Genomic DNA, 25,990 nt, shown 5'->3' on the forward strand with positions numbered 1-25,990 from the left:
GTTATTTGTGTGCGTATTTTATAAACTATGGACCACTGGCACATACATGTAAAAAAAAAAAAAAAGTACTCTATTTCAGGCAGGAGCAGCTTGGTGTGGCAACTTTAGGGGCCAATTTTATAAAGGCATCCTTTTATAAAATTACTCCCCACGCACCTACACCTGTTTTTCTTTACTGCAAATATCTGAATAACTATTTTGAACAAAGGTGATCTAGGCAACAAACATACAAGATGACACTCTATAGGTAGTAGGGCCTGTTCTGTGCATTTGCTACCATGCAGGAGATCCAGCTTTGACTTAAAGTCCAGCTTTTACTCCTTAGTTTGCCTAAGGCTGGTGGGTTTAACAAAGAATTCACAGCTACAATCAGGAGTCGTCCCACATAATGCAATTATGATCCATTATGGTTAGATTCAGGGCGTATGTGTACCCAGTGCTAGAAGGCGTTAACTCTCATTGAAGAATTGTTACTGCAATGGCTGGGCTAGATAAAATGGGGTGATACCATTAGGTAGCTCTAAATGAAGGCTCCTGGTATTTGCTGCCACAAGTAGGGGCACTGAAACTCTCTATGATGCTGCCAGCATTAAAGCTGGTAGTAAAATTGAAAAAAAAAAAAAAACCTCTGAACTACTGCTTTATCCTTTTTTATATTTTCTAAGGTTTTCAAAAATGACCAGTCTTGCAACGTCCCTCTTCCTACAATTCTTTTCCTCGCTTTAATACCAGGTCTAGGCAAATCTCCCATATCTGTGCAGTGCAGAGTTGACTCAAAATTTCAACTACAACTTATCCCATGGCTTGCTTCTTTGTTAGAAAAACACAAAAAGAAATGTTTAAAAGATACAATCTGACTTTATAATCAAAGCTCTCTCTCTCTCAGCACAATATATTATTTTAGCTTCCTTGGCTACTAACAAATTTGTAGTAGCACAGCAGAGTAGAGATGTATGTTTTTAATGTGCATTCAGGGGCCCTTTTAATAAGCTGTGGTATGGCCTACGCATGTGCAGCACGCACCAAAATGAAACTACCGCCAGGCTAGAGTGCCTCCCTGGCGCATGTAGCGCGTGACACCTTACCACTAGATCAATGGGTGATGGTAAGGGTTTAGGCTGTAAATAGGCACACGCTAGTTTTAATTTTAGCACACACCCATTTCCCGGCCCAGTAAAAAAAATGCTCTTTTCCCCAAACACAGTAAAAAATGGCCCAGTGCGTCAAACCATGCGCACACACTACCGCAGGCCACTTTTTATCGCAGCTTTGTGAAAAAAGGACTCCTCAGTTTGTTAATGTACCTTAAAATGCACACAATCTATTTAACAAGTACTAACACATGAGTTACCACATGTAAAGTCAATTTGTACATGTTAAAATGGTGTAGCATGCATTAAGAATCTTAACAAAAAATATGAAACAATGAATAATACCACAAAATTAAGGAAAAAAGCCCAGAAATGAGCATAATTTAATGTGCAGTAAATGCAAAGCCTGTGTGGTAAATACAGGGAGTGTGTCCAGTATCTACCCTGCAATTACTGCAATGGGCAGGCAATTACCACATGGGAATCAAATTACATGCATTGCCAGATATCGAGGTGTTAGCTTGCTCCCAAAAAAATTATAATGAAATAAATATATCACTGCTGTGGGACCACACCCCCAACCTAATAGCCTACTTCCCACTACCCCCCACTCAGTAGACACCTCCAATCCCTTACTGATACATTACCCTCATCCTTCCAATCCCCATGTCATATTCCCTCATCTGCCCTGATCTGCACCCTTCAGTGACAAACCCCGCCTCTGATCCAATGCCCCCTATAACAAACCCTATCCCCAAAAAGAAGATGTGCCCCACAGCACCACCTTCCTCTAACTCCTTGACCTCTCCCAGGACCCATTCCTAAGTCATTAGTGATGGTCCAGTGATCTTGGGCAGGAGTGATGCCTCGCCTCTTCCATTTCCATCTTGTGTTGAGGTCCAAAATGGTACCAATGACCCCTTGCAGAAGTCTTGCTATATGGAAGGATGGACCCTTGCAGTACTACCCAGCACAGGTGGGAGCAGATGGGCATCACTCCTGCCTGGGGTCACTGGACAAACTGTGAAACCCTGAATAGGTACTCGGAGAGGTTGTGGCCGTGCAGAATAAAGGTGGGATCTGATGATGAGGGGGTATTGAAAATGGGGTGGGGGTCCTGACAAGGAGGGGGTATCAAAAATGGGAGGGGTGTGGCAGAAGTGCAGAGTGCCAGGGAATCAAGGGGAGTGCCGCCACAGAACCTATTGTAACAGCAATCACACTACTGGTAGCACTTTTGCTCTTATTCCCTCAAGGTCACAGCAAGTGCAGCCACACTATTAACAGCTGTGAAAGCTAGCCTGTGGTAATGACCCACATGCTGCCACTCTTCCACTCCACCCTGGACACATTCACTCCTGCATTAAGTAGCTAGAACAGGTTTTTTTTTTTTACCTTGCTGGCTTTGCCTAGTGCAGTGATGGCGAACCTTTCAGAGACCGAGTGCCCAAACAGCAACCCAAAATCTAATTACTCATCGCGAAGTGCCGGTACTCATTATGGGTGGGGTCACCATATGACTCCACCCCTATGATAGCCACACACCCTTACACCAGCCATGGCGCATATAAACAGACATCATTGAAAATATTATACTAGTATAGGAGAAAAAATAACATGATTTTCTTTCATTATAAATAATTTCTGTAAGCTGTTACAGCTCCAGTATACCCAGTGCAAAATAAGACAGCAGATGTAAATTCTCAAATTGGACATATTCCAAACACTAAAATGAAAATAAAATGATTTTTTTCTACCTTTGTTGTCTGGTGATTTTGTTTTTCTATCCATATTGGTCCTAGTCGCTGATTCTGCTGCTCTCTATCTGTTCTCTTAACTCCGTTTCCAGGGCTTCCTTTCCATTTATTTCTTTACTTTCCTCCTTTCTTGCCCTCCATCCATGTCCAGCAACCCTCCTCTCCCCTCCAGCCACCCATGTCCAGCCACCCTCCTCTCTCCCCTGCCCTCCCCTCCAGCCACCCTCCTCTCCCCCCTGCCTTCCCAGCGGCAGGCCTCCCTCCCACCCAGCACTAAGTCTCCCTCCCTCCCACCCAGCACCAGGCCTCCCTCCCTCCCACCAGGCCATGCACCCACCCAGCACTCCCACCCAAGCACCAGGCCACCCAAGCACCCAAGCCTCCCTCCCTCCCACCCAGCACCAGGCCATCTACCCACCCAGCACTCCCACCCAAGCACCAGAACACCCACCCAAGCACCAGGCAGGACACCCACCCAAGCACCAGGCAGGACACCCACTCAAGCACCAGGCAGCCCTCCGCCGTCCCTCCCTCCCACAAAAGAACCAGGCAGGCCTCCCTCCCTCCCTTCCACCCAGCACTCCCACCCAAGCACCAGGCCGCACTCCCTCCCACCCACTCGGCGTCAATCATTCCTTCCTCCCTTGCTCCCACCCGGCGTCAAGCATTCCTCCCTCTCTCCCTCCCTCCCTCCCACCCGGCACCAGCCCACCATCCCTCCCTCCCTCCGAACCCGAAGAAATTTAAAAGTCTTCCCTTGTGTGAGTAGGCAGCGTCAGCATCAGCAGTAGCAGCGAAAAGCGTGCTGCTGGTGTGGCGCATTTTCAGCCTTCCGTCTCTCAAGCTCTCTGGTCCCGCCCTAACAGGAAATGAGGGCGGGACCAGAGAGCTTGAGAGACGGAAGGCTGAAGACGCGCCGAACCAGCAGCACGCTTTTCGCTGCTACTGCTGATGCTGACGCCGCCTACTCAGACAAGGGAAGACTTTTAAATTTCTTCCGGTTCGGAGGGAGGGATGGAGGCCGGGTGGGCTGGTGCTGGGTGGGTGGGAGGGAGGGAGGAACGCTTGACGCCGGGTGGGAGGGAGGGAGGAAGGAATGATTGACGCCGGGTGGGTGGGAGGGCTGAAAGTCTCGGGTGAGGCGACCGGCGGCGTGCGTGCCAGCAGAGAGGGCTCCGCGTGCCCTCTCTGGCACGCGTGCCATAGGTTCGCCATCACTTGCCTAGTGTATTGAACTGGGGGCCAGATGCACTAAACAATCATTAGAGCCCTTCCCTTACCGATTCCCTTAGCGAATCAGTAAGGAACGGGCATGCATTAAGGAAAGGGAATGCAAATGAGCTGCTTGTTGTAGCTCACTTGCATTCTCTATTCCATCGTTTAACAGTCGGCCAATCGGCCGGTCGAGCATGCGCAGAGCAGCCAAGCGTTATGCTGGCTGCTCTGCGCATGCCAAATACACCTCCCTGTGCCGCCCGAAGATGCCGCGGTGCTCACCCCCTCCGATGGGGCTCGATCCAGAGGACAGTGCAGTTGAGGACGCCCATCCAAAAAAAAAACGTCCATTTTGGCCGTCATTCCCCCCAGCAATAATAAAAACGTCTTTTTTGGCAGTGCTTCACTCAGCTGTGAGACCAGGAAGTCTCTGAGCCAATCACAATGCATTTAGCTCAGCTAAACGCGTTTTTTTTTTGGATGGGTGTCCTCAACTGCACTGTCCTCTGGATCGAGCCGCATCAGAGGGGGTGAGCAGCGCAGCGTCTTCGGGGGGGGGGGGGGGGGGGGGGAGAGGAATGATGGCCAAAATGGATTTTTTTTAAAAGCGGAGCGCTATTTTTTTTTTGTTACTTTTGTTGCAGTTTTTCAATCCCGCGCAGCCCCAACGAGAGGTACAGATCTCTCGTTAGATTTTTCCAGCGTTAAGGCAATTGGAAAAGGTTAGTGCATCTCATTACAATAGGGTTTCTACACAATTTGCTCATGTGCATTCCGTTTTCGTTAGCTGCTACCGTCGTCGGAAAAAAGTCTTTAGTGCATGCTAGGGTTTACTACTTGCTCATTAAGTTTAGTGAATTTGGCCCTTAGTGTGGGTCTGTGCTAATGTCTAACACACGGTAAAACCCATACTAACCATTTAATGCAGCTTATTACAAAGCGCCCCACAGTATAATTTTAACACTGGGTAGTATTGGCCTTTTATAGTCTGTACATTTGTTAATAACAAATTGTGGTAACCAAAGCGTATCATCATCAGCCTAATTAGTCTTCATTTACATGAACATAACAGGCCTCAGTAAGAAGCTGGGCAGCACTACTTTCCACGAGCTCCATGTTTTCCTTCAAAGCAGACAAAAAGATTCTAGTTAATATGACGGGTGAAACAGCAATTCCAGCTCATGGCACTATTTCCCAATGAACAGTGGAACACTTACTGGGCTTGAAAAAGAAAGACTCTCCAGTCAGCTGTTTTCAGTTTCAGGACATTGGGCCTTTTCTCATAGTCTGTTGCCTTTGATGCCAGGGCATGATGCACACTAACTGCATTTTTCAGATCCTCCTCTGACAAAGCCTTATCTGGTTTATACTCATCCTGTATCAGCAGAAAAAAAACAACACCACACATTATTTTTAAGAATGGTGGGTGGGGGAAGGGGGTGTTTGGGGTGGGGGTAAAGGTTGGTTTAACACATTCTTTTCCACTGACAAAGAACCGGAGAAAAACATTCATGAAAAAGGCCCCGAGTTACTGCCTTAAGGAACACACACTATTTACCTAATATTGATTATACTCAATCAGTGTTGTAAATATTGGCTGACTGCAATAACACCATGTGTGAAACCTGAGAGGCCAAATAGGGTTAGACTCATCTAAGGAACACTAGGTACTGCTCAAACTGCTAACCAGTGCCAGAGGATGATATAAGAGGCACTATATTGATGTGGAATAGGTGTTAAACCATGCACTATTCTATGGACTGTAAAGGTGTCTGCCAGAAAATTCCCTTTATAGTTTTTCAGTTTTTGAGAGTTCATGGCAGATAGAAAAAAATGGTTAGGTGCAGAGCATTACAAATGGAAAAGTGAAAAGGAACAAAGCTGATTTATTGAACGATAGCCCTATTCTCCCTCTGACATTCAATATATTACAGGGATAGTGCATGCCAGATATAGAGGTAAACATGGTGCTACATTTCCCACTTCTTTTAATGCAAAAAGGATCACAGAACACCCCCCTCCTAAGAAAATTTAAAAAACACATTTTCACACATTTTTCAATAAAACAGTGAAAAGGGTATCTTTGAGAACTCTGCCTTGACACCTCTTACAGTTTCTATGTGTGAATAGGAACTTTAAGAGCAGAAAGGATTGTTGCATGGCTCAGCTTTCTTGATTTTCCATGGGTGTAGAAGACAAGGGGGGCAATTCAATAAGTTGCTGCCCCCTTATAGGAGTCCTAATGCTACATTGTGGAAGCCTACCCTTTATAAGGCAGTGGCGTTCAACCTTTTTCATGTAAAGGGCTGCAATGTAAATACGAGAAAGCTCTGAGGGCCACCAATATATTTCAAGTTTACACTAGTTAAATACTACTGAATTTGTAAACTGCCGTTACCTGCTTTTTCAGACTGGGTATTAAATATTAATACTAATATTGATTCTATAACACGTCAAGGATATATTTAAAAACTCACTTTATTTTGGGATCCTGCATAAAGGAGGCCCAGGAGCCCAGCTGCCCATTGGTAAAAGCGACCTGCATAGCCCTATAGTTTTATTTTAAAAAAGGAAGACAGAGGCATAGCTGGGACCACCGGATCACAGGGCCAGGGCCAATTCCTTCAGCTCTTCTGTTACTGTGCCTGGGAACGTGCATCAGGGCTCCAAGTTGATCCTGCCCTTCTGCTGCCTCCGGGCCTGCAGCAGAATCCACATGGTACCAGCTGAAAGCATCGTAGAGCCACCAAGCCTGTGCTCTCGTGAAAGCCCTGCTAATCCTGCCTCCTCTGATGTGTTCCTGACTTGTACGTAACACATCAAGGGAGTGGGATCAGCAGGGTCTTCACAAGCACATGGGCTTGAAGGATGTATGGTGCTTCTCACTGGTAGTATGTTGATTGATGCAGCAGAGGGGGATGATCAGCTTAGGTCCTGATGAGTGCTCGCAGGCACGGAAGCAGAATAAGAAGGATCAGCCTTGGCCCTAATGCGGGAAAAAGATGCTTGGGGCAGGGGGCGATATTGCACCTATGGGAGGGGAGGGAGAGAGGGAAAAGAAAAGTAGCAGTACTAGACTCGGAGTGGGTGGGCAGTAAGAGGGTGTGATGCTGGACTTGTGAGAGAGAGGGAAGAAAGAAAGTAGGAGCAACGCTTGAGGCGGTGTGGTAGGGTGGGTTAGAGGAAAGGGTGTTGTTGGACCAGAGGGCAGGGGGAGATGCTGCCTGGATAGATGGGGAGGTAACAGTAGTGGCAATATTGGACTGGAGAGGAGTGGGGGGGGGGGGGGGGCATAGGGATCATTATGGGTAGAAAATGCCACTCCACTTTCAGCCATCAGATTGATTCTGTGGTACATCAGTGGCCAATCTAATGGCTTTCTACCCTGGATAGTTTTGCTCATCCCTGCCACTCCAATTTGATCCTTTTACTCACCATACAGCTTCCATCCCCTATCAACAGCAGAAGCACTTAAGCCTTCATTTGCTGCCACAGGATAAGCAAGAGACGTCTCATCTAAGTGCTTCTACTGCTACTGATGGGAGGGGGGGAAAGGAGGCTGCGCAGTCAGAAGAGGTTTAGAGATCGGGAAAGAGATCCTACGGGGTAATAAGGAGACTGAGTTGTGGGGAGAGGGAATGGTCAAGACAATGGGGAGGCTAAGCTATGGGGCTGGCTGGCTCAGCATCCACATTGAGCTCCTGGGAGAAGTGGTGAGAGAGAGGAATAATCTTTAGTGAGAGAAGAGCATGTGAAGGGGGTAAGAGCCAAGGGAGGAAGCATGAAAAGGGGGAAGTGTCTGGAGGGGTGGAGAGAAGGTGGGAAAATTTTGAGGGCATAGGATGGGATTAAGAGGTAGTATAAAGAGACAGATCTGTGGGAGGAAAGATAGAATGTGGAAATGGGAGTAGGGACAAATTGAAAGAGGGGGAATGGCAAGCTTGAATGGTTGAGTGACAGGGAAGGTACTTGTGAGTGGTGAGGGAATGAATGTTAGAGAAAGGTAGGTGATGGTTTGGGAGGTGGTGTATACGTTTACAGAGAACAGAAATTGGAGACAAGGGAATATAGGGAAAATAGGAGGCTGGGAAAAGAAGGGGGAGAGAGAGTAAGAAAGGGGCAGTGGGAGGGCTGGGGAGCAGATGAGAGTAGGATATGGAAAGTTGGCAGATAGGTAGGTAAGAGGTAAAAAGGAGGGGGACTGGAGGGTGAAAGAAGGAAAGAATGAGGAAAAAACCTGAGCGTACAAGCAGAGAAGATAAAAATGGGGAAAAAATGAAAGGGAAGATCAATGTTAGATGTAAAGAAGGAAGGAAATAAAGCTGGAGGAAACAGAAGAAATGGAAACCTGAGAAAAAAACTTAGGAGAAGACTGACACAAGGAGAAGACAACAGACAGGCTAGGAGTATCCTAGAGATTCCATCAAGAAGGTTTAAGGAATATAAATCTATATCATCGAGAACCAAGCTGTCAGGGCTAGACAGCGAGGGTCTGCCTGGAGAAGGGACCCTTTGTTGTGAGTTATTAGGGTTGGAAAAGGATCTAACCTCAATGATTCCTTGGATGATAACTCTAGGACAAGAAGGAACCAGATTTGAGCTGGCCAGTAGGGAGCATGGTCCCTTGGTCTCGATACAATTTGAGAAGAGCTTTCCCTATAAGAGGTAGAGGGGGAAAGGTGTATAGAAGGTCCGTTCCCCAGTGGAGCTTCCCTTATTCTACCACAGCTGTATGGATATCTTTCCTAAACAGAGGGCGGAGACCTTGCCACCTCATCATCCCTACGACTGCCCAATGATTTGATACCTGGGAAGATGCCGCCACAGGGTAGAGATTATTGCCTCTCCTGCCCTGAGACTGACACCATTTAATATAATAATTAGCTCCTCCAACATTCCATTGTGTCTCACTGGGATCGTAACCACCTGCTGACATCACTCCTCCAACGTTCCAATGTGTGTCACTGGGATTGTAACCACCTGCTGACGCCACTCCTCCAACGTTCTCCGTCCCCCCTCCCTCCCAGTTCCATGGGACCCTGGAACTGGGAGGGCGGGACGGAGGGACAGAGGGAGGGGGCCCTGGAAATGGGAGGGAGGGAGGGAGGGGGACCCTGGAAATGGGAGGGAGGGAGGGAGGGAGGGGGGACCCTGGAAATGGGAGGGAGGTGGAGGGGGCAGGGGAGAGATGCTGCATATGGATGGATGGAGGGGGCATGGCACAGAGGACGTTGCCTGCATATGGATGAATGCAGGGGAGAGAGCATAATGCAGGAGAGGGAGGGGACCCTGAAACTCGGAGGGAGGCAGGGAGGGGACGACCCTGGAACTCGGAGGCAGGGAGGGGGACAACAACCCTGGAACTCGGAGGGACGACCCTGGAACTCTGAGGGAGGGAGGGGGGAATGACCCTGGAACTCGGAAGGAGGGAGGGGGGGGAACGACCCTGGAACTCGGAGGGAGGGAGGGGGGGGACGACCCTGGAACTCAGAGTGAGGGAGGGAGGGAGGACCCTGGAACTCGGAGGGAGGGGGGGACGACCCTGGAACTCAGAGGGCGGGAGGGAGGGGGACCCTGGAACTGGGAGGGAGGGGGGGCCCTGGTACACACTGTCATGCTCACACACACACTTGCATCCAGTCTCACTCTCTCTCTGTCACACACACACACTCGCACATTCACTCTCTCTCTCTCTCTCACACAGTCACTCTCACACACACTCTCTCAAACATACACACTCCGAGGAATACCTTGCTAGCGCCCGTTTCATTTGTGTCACAAACAGGCCTTTTTTACTAGTATCAACATAAATCAAAGACAATCTTCAGTACCTGCTTATGTCCAACTTCACAGCAGGTGTCAATTAATCTTGCATCGGGGACCCATGTTACTCATTCTCCACAGCTTGGCTCATACATAACACATAGTTCAACTTTAATAGCCATTTAACGGTACTGCCATTAAAGTTAAAGATAAAGCATGAAAAGGAACAATAATATTAATACAGGGCAATAACATTCATTCACAAGTACACTCACTCCAAAGAGAAAAGAATACAAACATGCAGTATCCCAACTATATAACCAAACAGAATGTCAGTGCTAAAATCATAACTTCAACCAATTAGCCAATATAAAAGAGCCAACAGAGCCTCAACCCACTAATTCCCAAAGGCTTGTTTATTTATTTGTTGCATTTGTATCCCACATTTTCCCACCTATTTGCAGGCTCAATGTGGCTTACATAGTACCGTGAGGCGATCGCCTTCCGGTATGACAAATACAGAGTGATATTATGGCATAATAAGGTACATGCATGTGTGACAGACACATAAGGGAATAGAAAGGAGGAAGCGTTAAGTTATGTCCAGTTCACGTATTAGTATCGTTGTGTTGCAGGATTCAGGCATTTAAGTTGGATCATTAGGGTATGCCTTTTTGAAGAAGATAGTCTTTAGTGATTTCCGGAGGTTTAGTAGGTCAGACGTTGTTTTCGAGATGTTTGGTAGTGCGTTCCAAAGTTGTGTGCTTATAGGAGAAACTGGATGCATAGGTTGATTTGTATTTGAGTCCTTTGCAGCTTGGGTGGTGAAGGTTTAGGTATGACCGTGTTGATCTTGTTGTGTTTCTAGTTGGTAGGTCTATGAGGTTTAACATGTATCCTGGGGTTTCACCGTAGATGATTTTATGAACCAGAGTGAAGATTTTGAACGCAATATGTTCTTTGATTGGGAGTCAATGCAGTTTTTCTCGTACGGGTTTGGCGCTTTCGAATCTCGTTTTACCAAATATAAGCCTGGCTGCGGTGTTTTGAGCAGTTTGGAGTTTCTTTATGATTATTTCTTTACATCTCGCATAAATTCCATTACAGTAATCTAGGTGGCTCAGTACCACTGATTATACCAAGTTGTGAAATATTTCCCTTTGGAAGAAACTGAGTTTCCACATTGAGTGGAACATTTTCTTTGTGACAGATTTCACTTGGCTTTCTAGCGTGAGGTTTCAGTCTATTGTGACTCTGAGAATTTTCAGGCTGTCTGAAACAGGAAGGGTGTAGTCTGGGGTGCTTATGTTAGTGGGTTTATTCGTGTTGTATTGGGATGAGAGGATGAGACAGTGTGTTTTTTCTGCATTGAGTTTTAGTTACTACTACTACTATATAGCATTTCTATAGCGCTACAAGGCATACGCAGCGCTGCACAAACATAGAAGAAAGACAGTCCCTGCTCAAAGAGCTTACAATCTAATAGACAAAAAATAAATAAAGTAAGCAAATCAAATCAATTAATGTGAACGGGAAGGAAGAGAGGAGGGTAGGTGGAGGTGAGTGGTTACAAGTGGTTACGAGTCAAAAGCAATGTTAAAGAGGTGGGCTTTCAGTCTAGATTTAAAGGTGGCCAAGGATGGGGCAAGACGTAGGGGCTCAGGAAGTTTATTCCAGGCGTAGGGTGCAGCGAGACAGAAGGCGCGAAGTCTGGAGTTGGCAGTAGTGGAGAAGGGAACAGATAAGAGGATTTATCCATGGAGCGGAGTGCACGGGAAGGGGTGTAGGGAAGGACGAGTGTGGAGAGATACTGGGGAGCAGCAGAGTGAATACATTTATAGGTTAGTAGAAGAAGTTTGAACAGGATGCGAAAACGGATAGGGAGCCAGTGAAGGGTCTTGAGGAGAGGGGTAGTATGAGTAAAGCGACCCTGGCGGAAGATGAGACGGGCAGCAGAGTTTTGGACCGACTGGAGAGGGGAGAGGTGACTAAGTGGGAGGCCAGCAAGAAGCAGATTGCAGTAGTCTAAATGAGAGGTGACAAGGGTGTGGATGAGGGTTTTGGTAGAGTACTCGGAAAGAAAGGGGCGAATTTTAGTTGAAATGCATTCGCCCATGAGTTCAAGCTGCGTTTGATTTCATTGTTGATTTCTGTTAGATCATGTGTGTAAGGGATGTATATCGTGACATTGCCCACGTAAATGTACGGGTTAAGGCCTTGAGTGTATAAGGACTGAGCTAGCGGGGTCATCATTAGGTTGAAAAGGATCGGTGATAGTGGTGATCCTTGGGGTACTCCACAATCTGGTTTCCATGGTGGTGATATGTTCGAATTTGATTTCACTTGGTTTGTTCTAGTGGTTAGAAAACCCTTAATCCAACTAAGTACATTTCCACCGATTCCGAAGTATTCTAGAATGTTTAGTAATATGTTGTGGTTAACCATGTCGAACGCACTAGACATGTCGAATTGTAGGAGAAGTATGCTTTTACCGGTTGTAATTTCTTTTTTAAATTTGGTTAGGAGAGTAATTAGTACTGTTTCGGTTCTGTGGTTAGAGCGAAATCCTGATTGTGATTCATGTAGTATTGAGAATTTATTTATGTAGTTGGTAAGCTGTTTGGGTACCATGCTTTCCATCAATTTGATTACCAGTGGGATAGAAGCTACTGGGTGGTAGCTGGGGATTTCATTCATTTTTTTCTATCTTTTGGAATTGGGGTGAGTAGGATGTTACCATTTTCCTTAGGGAAGTGTCCATGTTGTAGCATGTAGTTTAGGTGAGATGTGAGGTCTGCTATGAAACATAGAGGAGCGGATTTTATTAGGTACCTGGGGCAGGTGTCCAATTTACAGTGAGCCTTGGCGCCTTTGTTGATTGCTTGGGTGTGTTTTAGCGTTGAGGAGATCGAAGTTTGTCCAGATTCGGTCTGCTGGGTATTCACCGGGGTTTGGATCCAGACATTCAAAGAATTTATCGATGTCGATGTTGTTCTGAGGTAAGGTGTGGTGTAAGTTTTCAATTTTTTCCTTGAAGTATTTAGCAAGTTTGTCTGCAGATGGGGAGTCTGAATTGGTCGTGGTGACCATGGTGGTGTCTAGTAGTTTCTTCACGAGTTGATATAGTTTCTTCACGTCTTTGTAGTCTGGCCCTATCTTGATTTTGTAGTATGATCTTTTGGTTTGTCTTATTGCATTTTTGTATTTTCTTTGAGTTTGTTTCCATGCTTTGAGTGTGTTTACGTCTTTCATTTTTTCCATGCTCGTTCAAGTTTCCTAGTTTGTGTTTTTAGTTTTTTCAGTTCTTCAAAAAATGTTTTAAATGACAATGGAGGTTACTCCATTGAGTAGGTACCACAAAAAAGAAAGTACAGTGATGGGTAGGCTCACATTGTGCATGTGTTGGACCAGGAAGGATCAGGCGATAGTCACTCCAATGATTGTTAACAACTGGGCAGGGCAATACGAAATAGTTAAATCTGCCAAGTATTGTGGAACTTCTGGTTGTAGTGTTTAAAAATAAGAACCAAAATCTTAAATTGTATCCTATACTGAATGGGCAACCAATGGAACTTTACCAGTAAAGGTGTAATATAATCAAACTTTCAGGAATTATATTAAAAAAAACATTTGGCTGTATTCTGGAGAGTCTGAAGTCTTCTCAAATTGCTTTGTGAAGTGCCAACATAAATGATGTTGCAATAATCCATCAGAGAGATTAGTAATGTGTGTAAAAGAGAATGAAATGTAATCTGGTCAAAATAACAGTGTACTGAATAAAGCTGTCATAGAATGAAAAACTGGTTTTGACTGGGATTTATTTGTTTGTTGGTTTATACTAAAAAGATGACAGGGGAGTTCCTATTACCAAACTGGTTTCCAAAAGTACAGCTAAGTGTAAAATCTTCCTCTAATTTCTTTATTCCTCACGAGTCATTTTACACTCTTACCTTCTGCAAATAAAGTATCGTTCCTTTCAGTATAGCATAAAAGGTTTTCCATCCGCGCTTTCCTCTTGGAGCTAAAAATCAAAAAAAAGAAATACCCTTACTTTCTCAGAAACTCATTCCATTTCAGTGTTGTCTGAGGTTTAATTAATTCTGTGTAAAGTAAGTATATCTGTCCTAGAGGTTCAGAATTTTCTATATTTTTATCCAATAGTTGTATAAACAAACAAAGAGAAATGCACTTTCTAGGGTCCACTGGTGCTCGGTACTTTGTAAGTCACCAGAGGCATAAAGATTGCAAAACATCACCCTGAATATACTAATTTCCACCATGTCACTATAAACATGCCATGTGAAACAGGATTTCATTGGGGCTTTTCATTCTTACCATCATTATCCATCTCTCTTACCTCACTCCTTGCCTCTCATTTTCATCCTTCTTTATTCATGTTTTAATCTCTCGCTATGTCTATCCTTGCTTTTCTTCAAATACTTCCATCACTGTCTCTTATAATTCTTTTGTACCTTTCTTCCATTGCTTTCCTGAACACTTTTCTCCTACTTACTAAAAGTTTCTCTGTCCCCTTTTCTTGTTCTTTCCTCCATAAATTATAATTCTCATGACTTATTTTTCCCCATTTTCTCCTTCCATTTAATGCTGTTCTTCCTGTCTTCATATTTCTCTTAACTACACTTTTATTCTTTTCCACTGTTACTTGTTCATCCTCTTTGTACCTTCTCTGCCCATTCAAAAAATTCCTTACTCTAATCTTCTTGCAAGGAACTTCTTTTTACTTCCACTCCTTTTCCTTTTAATGTTTGTTCCTTCTGCATTGGTTCTCTTATATCTCTATATCCCTTAACAGAATGTTTCATAGTTGATTTGGGTGAATGGCCAGATGTCCATCAAACCCATCCTCCTTCAGATTGCCTAACTGATCTCTCTGGGTGTTAAATAGGGGAAGATGAAAAAAAATGTTACAAACAGTGAAAATTTTCTTTTCATACTCAAATACTAAAATTCACTCAAAATAGTTCAATTAGCACTTTTCTGGCATGTAGCTATTTACATACAACTATAGAAAAGACCATATGCCTATCTGGACTGCCCATTCTACACCATGTTTCAATCATTCCTTCCTATACCTTAGAGATCCTCCGAACTTCTCCCATGCATCCCTGAATGTAGAAGTATCCTCCTCTCTACCACCCCCATTATGAGGCTGTTCCACATATCACAACTTTTTCAGTAAAGAAATATGTCCTTAGGTAATTCCCACGTGTACTCCCCTTTACCCTTATCCTATAATCACCCCTTCAAGAGCATCTTTTCCACTGAAAGAAGCCTGCCTCGTGCATTTATACCTTACAATATTTCAATGTCTCCAACATATCTCTCCTATCCCACCGTTCTTCCAAAGTATGTATAAGCAATTTATATTTAACTCAACAATATTCCTAGGCAGGTTAGATATTAAAGTCTGACCCATATGCGTATGACAAACAACACTGACCATTTTAGTAGCTGCCATTTGGACTGACTCCAAGTTCATATCTTTCTGGAGGTGAAGTCTTCAGAATTACACAAAGTAATCTAAATGAGGTCTCATCAAATATATCAACAGAGACACTATTCACCTCCTTTTTTCCTGCTGGCCATTCTGCATCTATGTAGCCAAGCATCCTTCTGGCTTTTGCTATAGTCTTATCTGTTTGGCTATCTTAAGATTACCAGATATGATTACCTCTAAATCCTGGTCTTGTTTCATGCACAGATTTCACTCCCTACACTGTACTGTTTCCATTGCTTTTGCAGCCCAAATATATAATCTGCATTTTTTGGCATTAAAGGGGGGGGGGGGGGGGGGAGTTATATAAGAAAGAAACAACAACAAAAAGATAATCAGACTACTAACAAATTCCTTGTAGCACACCACTGATAGCTCTTCCTCCCTGTCTTCCATGTGGGTCTTGGTTTGCTGATGCACCCGCATAATGGTTAGTGCCATGGGCTGAAAACCCAGGGAACTGGGTTCAATTCCCACTGTAGCTGTTTGTGACCCTGGGCAAGACTGTTAACCCCCCAGGTACAAAACTTAATTGTGAGCCCACTAGGAACAGAGAAGTGCCCGAAAACAATAAGTTAACTGTTTTGATTGTACCACAGAAAGACTGTATATAAGTAATATACTGGACGAAATAGCCTCATTACGCACCAAAACTCTACGTAGAATCTACAAATATGCTGTTGCTTGCTTTCAGTGAAATACAGGCCAAGGGCTCATGCTAAGAGCTAGGCCTCTAAGAATCAAAGATCACCTCTGACACAGATACATTTCACTGCAGCAAATGCTGGAATGAGGTAATTGAGAGCAGATAGAGGGAGGGGGGGGGGGAACCTGCTCTATAAACAGCAGCTGGATTGGCACTAGCAAGAAGACATGAGCAAGGATGTTTTGGCTAAAAGCAGATAGTAGTGGGTCAGATGCAAGTAGGATGAGAACATCCAAGAGTGTGTGTGTGTGGGGGGGGGGGGGGGGGGGGGGGGATGGAGGAAGGCTTGGGAACATGTGAAGTCATTGCAGTCAAAAGATGTTGATACTTAGAATTTGGAAACATGTGAAGTCATTGTTATCAACCGATAATGGCCAAAGACTGCTGGTGAGAAAGTTAGGGTCCATAGGAATGAATGGTACAAGAAAGGTATAAAAAGGCAGTCTGCTAGGGTAACGGAGCAGAAGAGAGAAGACAGACTGCACTTGCTGTGTGTCGCGAAGCGCTGTTCCACCATGTTCCAGAAATGAATGCCTAATTGCCTGTACTGCCTTTGGTGAGATGCTAATAAAATATTTTCTTGTATTCCAGTATGTCCTTCTGATTATGGAGTCTCTAAGTGCTCAGACTGTGTAAAACAGTCTGGGAAGATACAAGTTCAGAGTAATTAATCATGTAGTGGGAACACGCAATTATAAACAAGACGCAACCCATCACCATGGTTTAACGACCTACTAAAAAACCTAAAATCACAAACCAGGAAATTAGAAAAAGCATGGAGTAAAGCAAAAAATAACCTCAACTACAACGCATGGAAGCAATCACACAAAAATGCCATCAAACGAGCCAAAAGATCCTACTACACACAAACAATTTATACTAGCGGCACAGACAAAAAAAAAAACAATATCAAATCATAAAGAATCTTCTTAATATCAACCCAATCACATCATCACCCTCAAACTACCCTTCTGCTAACCAGCTGGCCAAACACTTCGATGACAAAATTACCAATTTGTGCAGCATGATTCCCCAAAACTGTGCAAATATTGACCCCTTTCTTGACGAACTGGACCCCTGCACAGATGAAATCCCAGTTGACCACTCATGGACAAATTTCACCCTCCTCACCACTAAAGAAGTTTCTATGGCAATCACCAAGCTCTCCAAATCTCACTGCCATCTTGACTCATGTCCCAATTACCTAACGAAAGATGCCCCACAACGTTTTATTACAGACATCACCTCACACCTAAACTTCCTGCTACAACAAGGTTCTTTCCCTACTGAACAGGGCAATATATTACTTACACCAATACCTAAAAACCCAAGAAACCAGCGAGTGATGTTGCCAACTACCGTCCTGTCGCCTCCATCCCTTTGCTAATTAAACTGATGGAAAACAGAATAACCTCTCAAATCAACGAATATATACAAAAATTCTTCATTCTACATGAATCACATTTGGGTTTCCGTCCAGGCCACAGGACAGAAACTGTTCTACTCACTCTAATATCTAAATTTAAACAGGAAATTTCATTTGGAACCAACATCCTTCTTCTACAATTCAATCTATCCAGTGCATTTGATATAATAAATCACAATATTCTGACCAAACTACTGGATAAACTTAGGATCGGTGGAAACATCATTAATTGGATAAAAGGCTTCATCACCTCAAGATCTTACCAAGTTAAATCAACCTCAACTATTTCATCTCCCTGGCCACCAAACTGTGATGTACCTCAAGGATCCCCTTTATCCCCGATCCTCTTCAACCTTATGATGATCCTCCTGGCCAAAGCTCTATTCAGACATGGTCTCAACCCTTTCATCTACGCTGATGTCGTCACCATTTTCATTTCCTTCAAATCTAGTCTATCAGAAATTTTCGACAAAATATCCTTGGGCATGAACATCTTAACCTCTTGGGCTAACGCTTTCATGATGAAAATGAATAAAAAGAAAACACAATGCCTAATCCTCTCATCCCAACATTCCGCGCTCCTCCCTACCAATCATCACCTCTGACATTACAATCCCCATATCTGATAACCTGAAAATCCTTGGAGTGACTTTAGATAACCATCTCTTGTTCGAAAGTCACGCAAAATCCACTACAAAGAAAATGTTCAACATGATGTGGATAATGAAACATGTAAAACCTTATCTCCCCCTGAATACTTTCCAGAACTTAGTACAATCCACGGTACTCACCCACGTTGACTACTGTAATAGTATTTTCCTTAGGCTGCAAGACCCACATCCTGAAAAAACTTCAAACTGCCCAAAACATGGCAGCAAGACTTATTTTTGGCAAATCTCGATTTGAAAGCGCAATACCTCTTCGCAAAAAACTTCACGGGCTCCCTAGCAGAGAACGTATCAACTTCAAGGTCCATACATTAATCTATAAGATCATCCACGATGAATCTCCGAGCTATATGTTTAATCTGATTGACCTTCCCACCAGAAACATGTCTGAAACTTCACGCACTTACCTCAATCTGCATTATCCCAATTGCAAAGGATTCAGATATAAAACCTATTTTGGAGCCAATGTTTCCTTCTTAGGTAGCCAACTCTGGAATGCCCTCCCAAGACCTATCAGATCAATCAATGGCTATCTACCCTTCTGGAAATCTCTAAAAACCCATCTGTTCAAGCAAGCCTATCCTAATGACCCAAACTAATTCTAGGAATCCTACTACCCATCACATATCTAGGAGACAACAACAATGACCTTGACTATCTTTCCAACCAAAATTCCATTTGCTTCCTGTACCCATCCCCCTCCCGCCTCTTCCACCCTTGCATACACCTCTTCCACTCCTTCACCCCTGCCCTTCTCTACCTACCTACCACTTTTGTTATTCTGTTATATTAACTTTTAATTTCTTATCAAAATCCTGTGATCCCTAATACTATGCATTGAACCTGCTTTTGAGTGGGGTACAAATGTAATAATAAATAAATAAATATAATAAAATTAAAAAAAAAAATAGCTCTCCTTCACCCAAACTGTAGCAGCAGCCAATAATTTCATATTATGTCATTACATGCTGGTAATTTCATATTTTATTGTGATTTATCATACTCACAATAAAATGATATCATTGTCATACTAGGACAGACCAAAGGCCCATGAAGCCCAGCATTTTGTTTCCAACAGTAGCCAATCCAGGTTACAAGTTCCTGGCAAGACACCAAAACAGTACAATACATTTTATGCTGCTTATCCTAGAAATAAGCAGTGGATTTTCCCCAAGACCATTTCAATAATGGCTTGTGGACTTTTCTTTTAGAAAGTTATACAAACCTTTTTAAAATCCCATTAAGCTAACTGCTTTGACTACACTCTGGCAACGAATTCCAAAGTTTAATTACACATTGAGTGAAGACATATTTTCTCCGATTTGTTTTAAATTTACTTCATTGCTTGCCCCCTAGTCCTAGTATTTGTGGAAAGAGTAAACAAGCGATTCATATCTATCCGTTCCACTCCACTCTTTATTTTACAGACCTCTAGCATATCTCCCCTTAGCAGTCTTTTCTCCAACCCCTAATCGCTTTAGCCTTTCCTCATAGGAAGTCGTTTTATCCCCTTTATCATTTCCGTTGCCCTTCTCTGTACCTTTTCTAATTCCATAATAACTTTTTGAGACGCAGTGACCAAAATTGCACACAATATTCGAGGTGTGGTTGCACTGTAATGGTATGAGTTTAATTATCAGAATTAAATGTGTAGCAGGAGGCGAAGCTAGTGTTGGAGAATACAGGAAGAGAGGAGGGCCGGCCCGGGGCTGCTAAAATTGGAGATTTTTCGTGCGGGGGGAAGCGGGGAGCAGCGGGGGGGGGGGGGGGGGGGCAAGGCGTCCATACGGGACGCTCATGACGAGTGCCTTTGCCCCCTCCCGAAACACACGTGTTTGTGGGGTTTTTTTTTGGGTTTGACAGCTGGGCCTTTGTGGCATGCGCAGAGCAGCCAGCATAATGCTTGGGTTGCTCTGCGCATGCTTTAGGTGCTGATTAACGACGGGTTTAACGATTCTGTGAAACATCCTACTTTGCAATACCGATCCAAACATTTCTGGAGTGTTTTGGTAGTGCATGCCTCATTTTTAAAAAATCGTTAAGCACTTTTACGATTCTTATTTTTTAACGTTTGGTTGATGCATCTGGGCCTCAGAGGAAATCATAAACAAGAGGCCATTTGCTTGCTAAACCATCTGCTGGCTATCTCAGACAGCAGATGCCAGCACATCTACAGAATAAAGACTTATAACATGTGATCATGTTACAACTACATTTCCCAGGGCACCTGAGACCATAATGCTTTGCAATTTACCCAGGAGTCAATGAATATAGACTATAATACTTTGCAAATTACCCACAAATGAATGCAACCAGGAAGCAAATGCCCACAGGACATGCGATCTGTTTCTCTGCTAACTAACAATATAAAAAGCCGGAGCTGCTTCCCTAAAAGACAGACTTCTCTGCTCTTCTGCTGCACTTCTCTTCCATCACTGACTGCAGAATCCCTGGGCTCCTCTTACCTCATGCTGCTCATCAATCAGCTGGACAACAACAAGGACTTTTTGTAAGTTAACCTTTGATTTAGACCTGTTACCTTGTTTTTTTAAAGCACAAATTCTTCTGTAAAGATTCTAAAGCTACCTCTTATTTGTAACTATTACATTACCTGTACTGCAAATAAACCCCTTTTCTGCAGCTAAATATATGGTCTTTTTTTGGTGTTCTGAATACATGCTTTTAAATCTTGCAGTACAGGCTAGTGCAATTCAACAGAGATAACATTTAATTCCTTTGTATTCTTGTAATTGTGAATCTTATTATCTTATAGGTAATTGGTGGAGAATTAATATATATATATATATATATATATATATATATATATATATATATAAATACAGCACATGTTTTTATGCTCTGAGCAATTCCCCCCTATTCATAAATATCATATTAAGAACTGTGAACATTTCTTGTAACATTATTATATGGTGGAAAGATGTGGGCAGAGATATTATGCGCAAGGTAACAGGGTTCTTCTGAAATTGTATTTTTGTATTTTACTGCTTTATAGAGAACTGAGTATCAGGTTTCATTAATTAAATTTCCAATTGATAAGGTTTTCAGGGTATTCAGGATGTTAAGCTGGATGGACGTGATGGACGTTTGGTCAATACCTAAGTACTTACGCACTTATGTACTTTATAATCAAATCTTTAGCCATGCTTTGGAGTAAAGTAAAAACCGATTTTGGAGCTTATGTTGAGGATAACACAGATAAACACACTATTCTAGGGGTAGATAACCCCACTTTGCTCAAGCAATGCATAGTATCCTCTGGCCCCAATCCGTGGACTCCTAGCATAGCAGAGGACATTAGTGGCCCCTCTGATTTGCATACCATAGAGGCAGTACTTGCAAATCTATCTCCTCCATATTCATCGTGGATATCCTGAAAACCTGACCTGCCTGCGGCTCTCGAAGAACCGGAGTTGCCTACCCCTGGCCTAGGGTGTTTATAGTCGTGGGTTTGTTCGTATTATATTGTGATAAGAGGATGAGACATTGTGTTTTTTCTGCGTTGAGCTTTAGTTGGAATGCATCCGCCCATGAATTCATTATTTGGAGGCTGTATTTGATTTCAATTGTGATTTCTGTTAGATCGTGTTTGAACGGGATGTATATTGTGACATCGTCTGCGTAGATGTAAGGATTGAGGCCTTGGTTGGATAGCGATTTGGCTAGGGGTGTCATCATTAGGTAAAAGCGCGAGAGATGACCCCCTATGACTTGCTGCAAAGAGGGGAATGATACCCCACAGCGGAGGAGCAGTGTTTAACAATCTTAACTGCCAGAAAAAGAAAACCGTGTTCAATTAAGACCTGACAGCAATAAAATATTTAAATGTGTACTCATCTCAGCGATGCTCTTACCAATGAGATGAATCAGTTTCTCTGTGAGAAAAACTGCAGGTTTTAAAAAGGTAAGGGTAATGGGATTTGATACCGCCTTTCTGTTGTACAATCAAAGCAGTTTATATTTATTACATGCAGGTACTTTTCTCTGTCCCTAATGGGCTCAACAAACTAAGTATTGTACCTGGAGCAATGGAAGGTTCTCATAGCACTGCACTAACCACTAGGTTATTCTTCCACTTTGAACTCAACCTCCTCCTAAGAGGCAGCTGCTTACAGCATAGAATCCCTGTGTGTGTTATATTTATTTAATTATTTTTAATTCTGTAAGAAAGGAGAAGTCAGCAGCAGGCGTGGGGCGGGACCTGACACCACCAGGTATACCCCAAGATAGGCACCAGCACTATCCTAAATATTCCCAAGCTCAACTGAACCAGAAAACTGGAAGAGGAGACAATTTCCACCGAACAGATCAAGAACTGCTGTGAAACCATCTACCGCCTGTTGGAGCCAAGAGGAATACTGGACCAAGCTGCTTACCATCTTATAAGAGAGAGTTCAGTTTGTTGTCCTCTATCTCCATCTGCTGGTCCATGGTCATAGCCCACAACTTTCTAGATTCATGTGCTGCTGGTGACAAGGACACTGCATTTTACCTTGTTTGAATTTTATGCTACATATTTGTTTGTTCCTATTCATCTTTTCTGTCACTGCAAATTTTATCTGAAGTTTCCCTCTCCTCCTGTTGTGCCATATTATACCCGCAGAGGGCCAGTCTCTGTTTTATGCTCATTGTAAAAGATTTTAAAGATGAAAACAGCAAAAAGTACTTACTCTTCTTTCCATCCATATCTGCATGGATTTTGCGTGCCAAAAAACCAGCTTTATACACAGCAGCATTGGGGTCATGAGGAATGTCCAGAAAAGGGTTGCTACTGCTGCTGCCAATTCGACCAAGGGTCTTCTGCTGGGTCCCATTTGGTTTTTCCTCAGAGCAGTCTGAAGGGGATTTCTTGGATTCATCTTCATCTCTATTTAAAATAAAAAAAAAAGTCAAGGGTTATATAAATGAATGAAAAAACATCACACAAGATAAAAATGGCCAAAATACCATAGTCACTCAGGTTCTATTTTTAAAGGGATACAAAATATTTATTGGCTTATTTTCTCAATATTTAATAAATATGCATCACCATAATGTTCAAAACATATTATAATACAAACATAAAAATAAATTCTTGTCCCACTCAACCTGTAAGAAAATAAAACAAAAAATAATTATGCTTCCTAACTAAATAACCAGTTGGTCAACTTCTTAGTTAACCCAGGTATGCCTTCTCTTTATGTACCTCTAACAGCAACAATTTCCACAATTGTGGACCACGAATTGTAAAAACTCTATGAAATGTGTACTGTAAATACATTCCATTTTAAACAATGGCTTGGGCAGTGACGTCATCAGAGGGCGATGCGGAGTAGGCATGGCTTGGGTGTGTCCTCACTTCTGATTGGCTGAAAACCCAGAAGTGGGCGTGTCACCTGTCAAAATCAATTAATTTTGATAAATGCAGGAGAGCCACACTACTGCTGGTTAATGAATAGAGAACAGAGGGTAGGGTTAAAAGGCCATTTCTCTCAGTGGAAGCCACTGAATTATGGAGAGCCCCAGGGATCTGGAAGTGGAACTGGTGCTATTAAACATATTTATAAATGATCTAGAAATGGGAATTATGAGCATGGTGATTAAATATGCAGATGACACAAAACTATTCAAAGCTGTTAAAAACACATGCAGCCTATGAAAAATTGCAGGAAGACCTTAGAAAATTGGAAGACGGGGCGCATCCAAATGGCAGATGAAATTTAATGTGGACAAATTCAAAGTGATAAACATTAGGAAAAATAACTCAAATCATAGCTACCACCTTAGCAGTCAGAACTCAAAAAAAAGATCTAGGTGTCATTGAAGACAATATGTTGAAATCTTCAGTCCAGTGTGTGGTGGCAGCCAAAAAAGCAAACAGAATGGTAGGAATTATTAGGAAAGGGATAGAAAAATAATATCAATCCATGGTGTGACATCAACTTGATTACTATGTGCAATTCTGGTTGCCGTATCTCAAAAAAGATATAGCAGAATTAGAAAAGGTTCAGGAAGGGCAACCAAAATGATTAAGGGCATGGAACTCCTACCATGTAAGGAAAGGCTTAAGAGGTTAGGGTAGTTTGGCTTGGGAGAGAGAAGGCTGAGAACGGATATGACAGAGGTCTACAAAATTTATTTTATTTTTTATTTATTTTCACATTTGTATCCCGATCTAACCGAAGTGGGTAACAGCTCAACATACATGATATAAAATCACATAAAATCGACAAACATCAACAATTAAGTAGTTTTAGGTACAATCAAGTACTCAACTAAGGTTCATAATCTTGATTGGATTCAAATGGGTAAAAGTGAATCAATTGTTATTTCAAAAAGTACTAAGACTAGGGGACACTCAATGAAGTTACACTGTAATACTTTAAAAACAAATAGGAAGGAATATATTTCACTCTACTACAGTTAAGCTCAGGAACTTGCTACTATAGAATGTGGTAATAGTGGTTAATATGTATCTGGGGTTTAAAAAAGATTTGGAGAATTTCCTAGAGGAAAGTCCATTGTCTGCTGCTGAGATAGAAATGGGTAAAGCCACAGCTGTCCCTGAGATTTGTAGCATGAAATCTTGCTAGTATTTGGGATTCTGCAAGGTACATGTGACCAACATTGGCCACTGCTGGAAGAAGGATACTGGGCTAGATGGACCATTGGTCTGCCATAATATGGCTATTAATATGAATGGCTTTTTCTATACAATGTGTTATAGTTAGGCCACCTGCAAGCAATGTAATAGAAACATATCTTTAGCATGTAAGTTTGCACAGATTTGAAACTTATTGCATTACACCTTAGCACATCCCGTGGTAAAAGCCATTTTAAACTGCAGTAAACGCAAGTGATGTGATGTACCTTATAGTTATTTTAAATTAATGATGAATTACAAATTATCTTCTAAAACTTTTTATATTCCATTCCTGCATGTGGAAGTCATAAGCATGGCATACAGAAACTTTTAGCTAATCAGACTATTAGGACCAGACATAAATTTTGAGAAATAAATATTGCAAAAACTGCAACTTATTTGCAAGTCAGTGCTTTCAGTTTTGAAACAGTACAACTTTTGTCCATGGATTTAATTTTCTGCAACTTTACGAAAGTTGCAAACACTCATTGGACATTTTTTTAGTATATAAAATTTAAAATAAATGAAATTCTACTAGTGACCAAACAGCTTGACCCATTCTTTTCATTAGTGCTACCTGTCTAGTTATATAAACTGTACTACAATATCCAAGGATTATAAGAATTAGCATTTTTAGATAACTCATCTAATGTAACTGTTTACATTGGTTTATGAATCATTGATTAGAGGGTATTCCTAAAACAAATAAATCAACCCACCAGGTTAAATTTTGCCAGCAAATGACTGAATATGATTTATAGTCACATGTAAGATTTTTCTAGTTGATAAAATTTTGAATTACTGTCTCTAACAGTACTTCCCAGAAAGGCACAACCTTGTTCCACTTGTCAGGAAATAATCTCAAGCTGAAATTTTATGCCCATTTGCTTCTAAGATCAAAGCCGCTTTTGCAATGAGCCACAGTAACTATAGAATGCTCCTAGTGTATGTGGCAAATGATTAATGATGTTTACGAAAAGTGTCTAAGGGAGCAAGGAAAGATTCATTAGGGAGTTTGAAAAAAAGCTTTATTTAAACTAATTCTGATTTATTGGAAAGATTACACTTAACAGAAGTACAGATGATATTAATAATGGCCAGAGCTAGTTTTTAAAAAATGTGATCTATTACAGTAATCAAAGGACAGAACATAAGACATGCTAAGGAAATCAAGTTTAAGGAGAGGCATATTCCTTAAGGAAGCATCCC

At 42.5% G+C, this 25,990-nt stretch overlaps 1 protein-coding gene across 1 annotated transcript in view; it reads right to left on the reverse strand.

The window, feature by feature from the left end:
- Positions 1-25,990, reverse strand: part of PSD3 (pleckstrin and Sec7 domain containing 3) — a 599,926-nt gene that overhangs the window by 82,496 nt on the left and 491,440 nt on the right. Inside the window, exons 11-13 of the mRNA XM_030192121.1 lie at positions 22,830-23,026; positions 13,777-13,847; positions 5,281-5,438 (exon numbers count right to left, since the gene is read on the reverse strand). Of these exons, the coding sequence (XP_030047981.1) occupies positions 5,281-5,438; positions 13,777-13,847; positions 22,830-23,026 (426 nt within the window). The remainder of the gene's footprint in view (positions 1-5,280; positions 5,439-13,776; positions 13,848-22,829; positions 23,027-25,990) is intronic.

Source organism: Microcaecilia unicolor, chromosome 2 (assembly GCF_901765095.1).
Source record: "Microcaecilia unicolor chromosome 2, aMicUni1.1, whole genome shotgun sequence".
NCBI classification, from domain to species: Eukaryota; Metazoa; Chordata; class Amphibia; order Gymnophiona; family Siphonopidae; genus Microcaecilia; species Microcaecilia unicolor.